The 10,711-nt window shown below is 46.7% G+C and overlaps 1 protein-coding gene across 4 annotated transcripts; it reads left to right on the top strand.

The window, feature by feature from the left end:
- The first annotated feature begins 81 nt into the window (after nucleotides 1-81).
- Fastkd3 (FAST kinase domains 3) lies at nucleotides 82-10,312 on the top strand. 4 transcript variants are annotated; one of them, XM_008834580.2, is made up of 7 exons: nucleotides 82-185; nucleotides 1,927-3,380; nucleotides 3,925-4,010; nucleotides 5,952-6,126; nucleotides 7,216-7,285; nucleotides 7,588-7,702; nucleotides 9,946-10,312. In XM_008834580.2, exons 2-7 carry the CDS (start codon nucleotides 1,952-1,954, stop codon nucleotides 10,042-10,044), a joined length of 1,974 nt encoding a protein of 657 aa, XP_008832802.1. In that variant the 5' UTR covers nucleotides 82-185; nucleotides 1,927-1,951; the 3' UTR covers nucleotides 10,045-10,312. The 4 variants fall into 4 exon arrangements, with proteins under 4 accessions (XP_008832802.1, XP_029420117.1, XP_008832803.1 ...); XM_029564257.1 differs by lacking the exon at nucleotides 82-185 and adding an exon at nucleotides 861-1,118; XM_008834581.3 differs by lacking the exon at nucleotides 82-185 and adding an exon at nucleotides 861-1,577.
- Nucleotides 10,313-10,711: the final 399 nt, after the last annotated feature.

The following is a 10,711-nucleotide window of genomic DNA, read 5'->3' as shown; positions in this document are numbered from 1 at the left end:
GGAAAGCCCCGGCGGGGAACTCGGCCAATCACAGAGCGCCGGATGTGGGCGGGCCCAGGACGGGCGCAATGGTCCCGCGCATGCGCCTGAGTGACCTCCAGGCTGCTGTGGTTTGTGTGTAGAGGCTGCGCGTCCATCCGGGCGTGGCTAGGGTTGGCTCGGCCGCTGAGTGACGCGGGGTCGGGGTAGGCAGTGTCGGCTCTGCGCTCAGAGAGCCGCGGAATCGGGGAGGCTCGGGTCAACTCGGCGGAGAGAGTGTCGCGGGGTCAGGGAGGCTCGGGGAGTTTCGGGTCGGCTCGGCGGGGAGAGCGCCGCGGGGTCGGGGAGGCTCGGGTCAACTCGGCTGAGAGTGTCGCCGGGTCAGGGAGGCTCGGGTCAACTCGGCGGGGAGAGCGCCGCGGAGTCGGGGAGGCTCGGGTCAACTCGGCTGAGAGTGTCGCCGGGTCAGGGAGGCTCGGGTCAACTCGGCGGGGAGAGCGCCGCGGGGTCGGGGAGGCTCGGGTCAACTCGGCTGAGAGTGTCGCCGAGTCAGGGAGGCTCGGGTCAACTCGGCGTGGAGAGCGTCGCTGCTGCTTGCGCGGTTCCGGGCGCTCCGGCAGGTGCTTGGGCCTTTGGACCTGCGCCCACGTGCTCGCGGGGCCGGGTCGGCGGTGGGCCCTGCCGGGCTTGCCTTGTCTTGGGCATCCTTTACCCCTGATCGAGACTTTCCTGCCCGCATCCTCACCCTAGCCTCCGAGTGAGCACGTGGTCCAGCCCCCGACCCCCGAACTTTTTGCCGGCTGAACTTTTTCTTTTTTTTTCTTTCTTTTTTTTTTTTTTTTGGTCTTTTTGAAGCAGGTTCTCCCTATGGCCCCAGCTGTCCTAGATAGAACTCACTATGTAGACCAGGCTGGCCTTGAACTCACAGAGATCCGCGTGCCTCTGCGTCCCGAGTGCTGGGATTAAAGGCGTGCACCACCATGCTTGGCAAACATTTATTTTTAACGGAACAGAATCCTTCCTTCCACTTGGGAGTCGGGGCTAAGAGGTAGAATTTGAATCCTAGCTCTGCAGTTGGTCGTTAAAGCAGGTACTGTGATTTCCCTGGGTTCAGCGTCTTCTGCTCCAAAAAGACAAAGGTACTTGTACAGTAGAGGAGTGAGCACGCCCAGTGACTGACACCCCTGTTAGCCCCATTCATTCCGACGTCTGTGGTCATGGGCTGCAGAAAGTCTGCTCCTGACCTGCAATGCGCCTGAGCCGAGGATGATGCCTATCAGAGCTGGGGGGTTGGGAAGGGGGTGTCACCACTCTGGTACAGGGGCCACAGAAGAGAATTTCAGGTTGAGCCACAGCGAAGCGAGTTCTTTATTGAGGAAACAAAGAATAGACCAGTGAAATAGTCATGTGCAGGTGTTAGGTATAGGGGAGAACCTCAGCAGTAACTAAGTGATCAGGGGGCTTTGGAGCTGTTTATTCTGCAGCCACGTTTACATAGTAGTGGTGCGTGCTGCTCTCCTGGGTCTTCTGGTCCTCAGAAATCTGTCCTTGAACAGGACTTTTTAAAGGTGCATTATGCGGCTTTGCAGCTACTAGAGGTAAGACATTCGTCAGAGCATCCTTAGGGTACATCACAAGGAATAATTCATTAAAAAAAAAATCTCATTTGTGCTTGCCCAGAAGGGAGGGTGCAGTTCTTACACAGGTGGCCTGCTAGTTATACTGAAATTGTTGGCTGTCAGCTAATTAGAGATGGAGATCAGAGCCAAGAGAGTGGGGACCCCCTCTCTCGTAAACAGCTATCCTACCTCACTGGGTGAAGAAACCTGGCTTTTCTGGTGCTTATATTTATTTGGGTGATGTTCTTGGGATATTCACTATTATTTTGTGAGCGTTGATATTAAGTCATTTTCTCAGTATATTTGACCACAGCTTTTTGTTTTTAAGTTGAGGAGAGCTGAGAGTCTATGGCATGGCTTTGATTTCCCTACGGAGGAACTTCTGTCATTTATCTGATTTCTGGATACCTGGAGTTGTGGCCGCCCTGAAAGCGCCCCCTAGGGCCAATCATATCCACAAGGTGGTCAGAGATCACCTATATCTTTGGTTCGATTCCCTGCAGCCTGAGCTGCTCCAGGTCAGATTTCATCATGCCTATTGTAAAAGCTTCCATTCTGAAAATGGACATGACCTTCATCCAGTTGGTGAGCCATCCTTCTCCCCAGTACATGAAGAGGACCCGGTGGAGCAGAGTCTTCAAAACCAGAACGAACAGGTGTTTCATAGGAGACTGAACAACTTTACCTCAGCACAAGAAGTGCTGGGTTTTCTAAGCACACTGGAGACTCTGCCTGACACCTTGGCAGTGGGAGCTTTACAGAGGATTTGTGAGGTGGAAAAGAGAGCCGGGTCTCAAGAAATACTAGGGGACAGTGCCTTCCAAGCCCTGTGCTCTCGGTTTGAACAGGAACCTTCGCATCTGTCAAACGCTGTTTTGATGACTGCTTTGCAGTCTCTGATTGTGCTGCGTGTGGATCCTCAAAGCAGCCTGGTGCTGAACCTTGTGGCAGAATGCCAGAATCGCATGAAAAGAGGTAGTCTGGAGGTCCACCATCTTTTTGTTCTTGGGGAAAGTCTGGTTCAGTTGCAGGGTCCAGGTCGTGAGACACTGGAACTCATTATATATCGACTGCAAGGTGAAAAATTGGAAGCATTTACCCCAGAGGATATCGTGACCATTTACAGAATTCTACAGGCGTGTCCTGAAAAAGTAGAACAGCACCAAAAGTTTCTAAACACAATAAACAGCTTTTCCCCTTCAGTAGTTTCCTACCTGAGTCCCAAGTCCGTCAGCCAAATGCTCACTGCCTTGGTTGTCCTTGATCAGACGCAGGCTCTTCCTCTGGTTCTAAAATTGGGCAAATATGTTGTGAGACACATTCCTCGTTTTACGCATGAAGAGCTCAGGAAAGTCTTGGAGGCGTTTGTGTACTTGGGACACACTGACAGGTTTTTAGTAAGGGCTCTAGAACAGCATGTCTCTGCTCTGTGCCTCACCTTGGACCCTGAAGTTGCCTGCACGGTGACGGACTACTGTAGTCGGAAGCAGATTCTTTCCAAGCCCATCCTCAACACAGTCGCAGAGATTTTCATTTGCCAGTCAGAAAAACTTTCACCCAGTCAGATTGCTGATTTAATCGAACCATTTGGAAAGCTCAATTACCTGCCACCAAATGCCCCTGTTTTATTTAGGAAGCTAGAAAGTGTGCTGTTCGCCCGTTTCAATTCTTTCCCGCCGAAAACCCTGCTGAGACTCCTTCATTCCTGTGCCCTGGTTGAGCACCATCCGGTCAACTTTATGTCAAAACTTTTCAGCCCTTTTTTTCTTCAGCGCCTGCAAGGTGAGCTTAACGTTTTTCTAGTTGAAAAGAAAAATGAACCTCTGTAACTTGGGTGGTTTGGGGGTGTTTGCATTGAGCAGTGCTCTGCCTTGAGCTTGAAGGTGAGATCTGGAGTTAGAGGTGCCCGTGTAAACGGCTGAATGTGAGGGCATCTGTGAGGAGGAAAGCAGGGTCACTAGATGTGCCACAGCTGCAATCTGCTGTGTTCCCACTGGGTTGGGGGTGCAGTTAAGGGCCACCGTCACCGGGTTGGACATGAGTGAGCCTGTGGAGTCCCTTCTCCCCACAAGAAGACTGTGATTCATCTTGGCTCAGGGATACTCAATTTTCTAGATGCCCCAAGGTTAATCTATTGCTATTACTTCATTTGTAGTACCTGTTTTATATTCTGTAGCTGGGAATTTAGATTCTTGGAAGTCATCTGGAAGAGGCATAATTGGTGCTGGGGTCGTTTAAAAAGTGTACTTCTGGTGAACAAGTCACATGGTTGTGATGTCCTCATTTTGCTGGCCAAAATTAAAACTGAGCAGTTTTTTTTTTTCAGGTGAAGAGTCGTATTTGGACCCATTGAGCCTGGCACAGCTGACCCAGCTTTTCCTAACCTCAGTCCTAGAATGTCCATTCTATAAGGTAAAGACAGACACATGGGTGCTGCATCTGCACCCCAGGGGCCACTTTTCTTGACCTCTTTAGTCCTTGATTCTGGTCGAGGTGTCTCAGTAAAAAGCAGAACTTGCACTTAGTTGGAGCGGTTCCCCCGATAGTCTCATCTGCTGGAGAACCGTGTCTCCCTTCTCGTCTGGGACCAGTCTCTTGCTGTGTGGTTCCAGAGATGTCACACATGTGAGCTTTGGTGCTGCCAGGTCCTCTGGGAGGGTCTTCACACCTCCCACAGCTGTCCATTGTATCCCATTGTCAACCTCTGCACCGAACAGATCAAATTATTTCTGAATATCTTTGCTGTTATCTGGAGAACATAGTTTATCTGGCATGCGCCCTCCCCACAACACTGATCTGGGCACTCCCCACAGCACTGGACAGACTCATTCTGACACATATGGTGCATAGGATTGGTGCATATTGGTCCCCAGGCTTGGCTTTCCATCCACCCCTCCATGCTATCTATACACAGTTGACAGTAATTTTTGGAATAAGGTCTAGGGATAGAAAAATATTTCCTTTCCTTTTCTTTTTGAAACAAGATTTTACTGGGTAGTCTGAATGGCCTGGAACTCACTGTGTAGACCAGGGTGGCCTTGAACCTCAGAGATCCACCTGCCTCTGCCCCCCATGTCCAGGGATCAAAGGTGTGCGCCACCATGGCTAGTCAGGCACATTGCTATTTTCTTTCAAAACTGCTTGGACAGCACTAATATCTGTTATAATACAAGTTCCCTCCATTTCTTCCATCCATGAAAGAACAATGTTTCTGGCGGTTTCTATCCCCAAATTTATGTATACAAATGTATGTGCTGTCTTTTTTTCCTTCTAATGGCATGGGACTGACTACATGAAGTGCAAGATACAGATGGTAGGCTCTCCTTAAGCAGGCCGCGCTGTTTTGTGGTGTGTGTTCTCCCTTCTGGCAGCCAGGCTGTAAGAAGCACACTAGCATAACCTTGCCCTAGAGCCTTTGGTTTTCGTCTGTAAACTAGATTCCTCCAAGTGGGATTCTTGAATGAATGTTAGATACAGGCAGATCTTTCTCCTACCAGTGACACGGGGCAACTTTCCCCAACAGGAAGTGAAGCGACATCCACGTTAACTAGTCCCCTTAATCCTTGTTCTGCTCCTGAGCAGACTGTCATGTCACGTGTTTAAGTGGCATTCTAATGGGCAGTAATGACACTGAGCATGTTCTCAAATGTTTGCAGTCCATTCGTATTTCCTATGAATTGCCTGTCTTAATGATGTTTTTGCTCTACAGAAGTTTTTGAAGTTTCTGTAGCTGGATCTGTCTTACTTTTGGGTTATCCATCTCACTTAAAAAGACTGTGTTACTCCTCGCACAGCTATACAACATCCCGTCTCTTAATTCACTTGTGATTTAATTGTATGTTTTAATTTACAAAAATTATACATTGTGTTGTTTTGAAGTGCATATTTGGCTATCTCACTGCATATTAACATGCATTATCTCATATGTTGTGTGTGTTGTGAACATTTAAAATCTTCGTGAACAGAAGGCATCACCGGGATTTACTGTGGTCTGATGGGTGATGGTTGACCTGCTTGTTTTCCAGATTACTAGTTGGTTGTATCACTAGCCCTTTCTTTCTGAATTGAAAATGTCATGTTCTCCACTATTAAAAGCCAGACAGTTAGGACCTTGAAGCAGCTCTGAGTGATAGCATTCCAGAGATTCTCAGCCGTAGGTGCTGCTTGCTTTTACACATCAATGCTGTGAACTGTCATAGTCTTACACACTGTCATTTTGAGAGAAACGTGCTCTAAGTCCTGGAAAACATCATTCCTAGAAAGTCAGTTCCTGTTGATCTTTTTTCCCAGTAACCTTGAGCTCGTTCTCTAGTCCTACATTTTATTTTTCTTGTTTTCATTTATGAATTTTAGGGCCCCAAACTTCTTTCTAAATATCGAGTGAAGTCATTCTTCACCCCGTGCTGCTCCTTGGAGACCCCTGTGGATTTCCATCTCTATAAGTCGGTGGTGATTGGACTGATGGACCTTTTAGGATCAAGATTATGTTTTGCTTCTAAGGTGTTAACACCCTGTTGTTATACCATAGGTAAGTACCGTGGGGTGTTTTGTTGTTTGGTCAGAAGCATCTTGTCCCTCTTTAGGCGAGTTGTGGTACTTGGGAGCCGTGGGTCTCTTGAAATTCAGGATATCTATCCCTCACCTGAGGGCAGGCAGCAGTGGTGGTTAGCTGTGGTGCTGGAGAGCCAAGACCCCGGGTTTGAGTCTCAACATTAGCTTCGTAGTAGCAGAATGTCCTGGGCAGAGGCTTTTAACCTTTTTCTGCTGGATTCCTCGTGTAGCAAATAAAGAACAGTGATCTCAGAGACTGGTAAACGGAAGGTAGTAAGTGCTCAGTGATCTCGGCTGCTGCTGTAATTCAGGCCTGAGCTGTCTGGGGTACTGTTCTTACATGCGACTATTTAAATACAATTTAAAGATTTTAGAGTTCCATTCCTCAGTCACACTGGCCACATTTCAAGTGCTCAGTAGACACACATGGCTCATTAAGTGACTAGGTTAGACACTGGCATAAAAATTTCTCTCTTGCAGAGTTCTGCTCTGAAGAGCTTATGCAGGAGTCTTTGTGCCTCTGTCTTAGCTTTCTTTCAGATTGCGGAGTAACAGAAATCACACAACAGCCACAGTGTATAGACCACATCTCACTCTTCCTTCACTGGGCTCTTCACAGAGTGAATAGTGGTATCCAAGAGGAAAGCAAGGGCAGTCTCCCTCCCTGCTCAAGAGCTGTGCGTCAGGGTGGGGGATGCTTTGCTTAACTGGGGAGAGGGACAGGACCGTAAGAAAGTTCCCAGATGCCTAGGTGTTTCTGACTCCTTAACTTAGACAGTTTTCTTCACTCTGAATTGTTACAGGAAAAGGACAGTATCATTGGCATACTGCGGCTCCCTTAAGGCACCACACTTTATTTCAGGTAGTTGAGACCTTACTTTAAAGCTGGTTTCTTGATCATAGGAGCAGTTCAATTCAAATTCTCACCATTGATTGGTTGTGGCCATTACTTTGCAGCTTCAGCCCACTTATAAAGGCAGTATGGAAGATTTGAAAGCCGCGACAAGAGACAGGAAGATAGTGTTTGTTGAGGGTATCACGAGGAATTTTTCCTTTCTTTTACCAGATGTTGTAATTAAAGTAAATGAAGAAGGATTTGTCTTGCCATTTACAGCAGATGCGGATGTCCATAAAAGGTACAGAAAGTTGTAGTTTTTAATATTACAAGACTTAAGTTAAACTGACATTTTTCTAAAGATGTTTCTGGAAGTTAATGTACTACTGAGCATATCACCTTTGGGAGATTCTTGTATTCTGTAAACATTGATATTAATTGAACTAAATGCTTTTTTCATCAGATCAAAGACTCTCTTCATAATTTATCTAAAGATAGTAGTGGAACATTGAGGTAGTCAAATCCCAAATGAACTCTGGCAACTAAAGACATACGTATTTTGAATTGCTTCATAAACTATGCTTATTCTTAATGATTTTTCAGGGTAGCACTGTGCATTGATGGTCCACAAAGATTCTGCTCTAACAGTAAACACTTACTAGGCAGAGAAGCCATCAAACAAAGACACCTCCGATTACTCGGCTACCAGGTGGTTCAGGTACAGTGTATCTTTTTGTTTTTCCCAAGAAACACTTCCTGTTACAAATTTGCTTTCTCCTGGGTGCAGTTTGGTACAATGAGGCACAGTACAGTTTTTAAAGACTTCCCTTAAGGGAGCAACAGTTCATGAATAGGATAGTACCAAACCAAGAGAGGTTTAGGCCTCACAGGCAAATCTGATGGCAGAAACTCCCCAGTTGAGGCTTCCTTTTCCTAGGAATGTCAGGTTGACAACTGATAAGCTGTGCAGCACAGGGCTTTGATAGGGCAGATAGTAAAGGAAAGGATGGCTTGGTTATAGGCATTTGTTGCCTATTTGATGTGTATTGCATGAAGGCCCCTAGTTCTAAAAGACATTTTGCAGCGCTAGTTATGTTAGATTAGGTATTTGCTTGTGATTGCAGTTTAGGCAAGGGCCCTGATGGCATTATCGGCACACGGTTTATTCTCAAGACCTAACTGGCATTATCTGCACACAGATTATTCAGGCCCGGTCTCCATATGGCTTACTCTAGCAATAAGTGGTCTGACACCTGAGCTCACACAAAATTTTATCAGGCTTCAATCTTAAGGAGTTTGTTCATTAGGCCTAAATCATTTGACATACCTCTTGTCATTAGACGTTTCAAAGCTTCGTTTTTTCCTAAAGTGGTATGTAACTATTCTTATCAGCATGCTTAGCTCTGCTTTCAGAATTACTAAGACTATGTCTTGTTTATGTTCTTGGTGGGTGCAGGTGAATAAGGTAGCTCATTAAGTCCAGGGTCTAATTCTGCTCTACACTTACAGTATTGTCATGCTTTCATCATGTATTGTTTTTTTATATTTAGTATTTTTATGTGTATGAGTCTATTGCCTCCGTGTATGTGAGTGCACCTGTGTCATGCAATGCCACGGAGGTCAGAAGAGGGTTAGGGTTCCCCTGGAATGGTTAAGGACTGTTCATAGCTGCCATGTGGGCGCTGGAAATCGAACCCGGGTCCTCTGCAAGAGCAGTCAGTGCTCTTAACCGCTGAGCCATCTCTCCAGCCCTCATCATGTATTTTATAAGGTGTCTTGGTGTCTTGGGGGATTGATGGTGAACATGAACGAGCGTGTCCCGGGTCTGAACTGTTTATTACCTACTTTGTAGTTCCTGTCTGGCTTTTTTCATGGCAGCGTGCACATCCCCAGACTCATGTTCCAAAAGCTAATTTTGCCAGTGTATACCCCAAACAATGATTTCTTCACTGCCTAAAGCATAAGCCAAGAACTCCTCTAACTCTTAATATCCAGGACCAGCCATTGTCCAGTCTACATACATACAGACCCTTGAAACACATGGCTGCTGCCCAGCCCCTCTGTTCCCTCCTGTGTTCTTTCACCATCTCTCTCTAGTCTGTCCCCTGCCCCATGCTCCTCTCTCCCCTCCCCACCTCCACTTCTCTCCACTTTCTGTCCTGGCTTGTTTGCCCCGGGCCTACCTCTAGCTCTGTGTGTAAATTCTGATGGTTCATCAGCCCCAGCTGTGTTCACGTCTCATCCTCCTCTAAATGCAGACTCCCTCTCAGTACGGATTGTTTTAGGAATGGCTTTTATAGACTGGATATACTCAACTAATGACTTTAACAAACTCTGGCAAAACCATGTGCTCTGGGTCTTGGGACCTTGGCACCCAGTCTCCTTTGGTGGGAACCTCAGTTTGGTACTCCACCCAGACAGCTAATAATGAAGGAATGTGGGTATTCTTGAGAACTAACAAATCAGTGGCCCTCTCTCTCCTGCACGCAGTGAAGACTGGGAAGGACAGGTGACCCTGGGCGAGGAAGGTGGTCTAGGATTCGGAGTGAAAGGATGGAGCCAGACATGTACTTCCCCAGTTAAAGCTGAAGAAATTATTTTTTAAGAAAACTATGGGTGTTGTTGCACTTGTGGATGGTTCCAGAGAGCAGGTCTCCAGGGACAGTTCCATCCACATGGCTCTAAGAGATACTTGGGGGAGCGAGTGTCCTCTGAGTTTGGGCCCACATTCAAAAACTGAATTTAAGAGTCAGGCTTTTTGCTCAAGTGATTATAATGTTGGCATAGTGATGGGGCGGATTGTGAGTATATTTAGTCCTCGCAGAGCTGCTCAGAGCTCTGGGAACTGTGGATGCAGAAACCAGGTGTGACCTTTGTCCTCCCTGCTGTGAGACAGGGTAGGCCAGCAGTCACCTGGGATGGTCAGGGCTTTTGATGGACATTACTTTCCTCCCTTCATAGGTCCCTTATTATGAGCTGGAGCTGCTGAGATCAAGACTCAAATTGGTGGACTATCTACAAAGAAAACTGTTCTCTCAACGCTCCATTACCCGTTGGTAAAGAAAGTTCAGACTGATTCCAGGATTCAGATAGTGAAAGAACTTGTGTTTGTAGGGAGCACTGTTTAATTTATCAATTAACCACTTTATGGAAGTAGGTTTACAGACTTGGGATCTGAAGAGGGTCCATGGTTTTTCTTATACTATGTATACATGTATTGGTAAATTTAAAAATCATTTTAACTTAATACTAGTGTCATGGATACCTTGTACGTGGCAAACAGAATCAGTCCAATAAAGGAATGTAATGAGTACGTGTTAATTTTCAAGTTTTGAAGGGTTACTTGCTAACTGAAAATGCCCTTGGGAGGCCTGTGCCCCAAGGTACGGAAGGTACCGGCCCTTCAACCTACTCTAGCTCATGTTTTCTTGGGGGAAGTGCTGTTTCGTAAGAAGGAAGTGCAAATAGATTTTATAGCCCTTAGCCACAGTGATTTGCAGTCATAGAATTATACAGAGATAATCTGTTAGCAAATAAGATGGGTTTTTATGGGACCCTGTCTTGTTCTTTTTAAGGTACGAGGGTGGGAAAGCAGAGCCCTGTGGGCTAGGGTTTAAAGTGCTCGGAGGGAGTCGGGACTGGGCTATGTTATTGGTGCGTCAGTGCCATTGTCTTTTCCTGTTCTATCAGGGCCCAAGTTCATGGGACAAGGTATAGCACGAGGACT

This window comes from Nannospalax galili, unplaced genomic scaffold (assembly GCF_000622305.1).
Source record: "Nannospalax galili isolate Female #2095 unplaced genomic scaffold, S.galili_v1.0 scaffold197, whole genome shotgun sequence".
NCBI classification, from domain to species: Eukaryota; Metazoa; Chordata; class Mammalia; order Rodentia; family Spalacidae; genus Nannospalax; species Nannospalax galili.
Note: the sequence above shows the minus strand (reverse complement) of the source record. Positions and strands in the feature narration are given on the sequence as shown.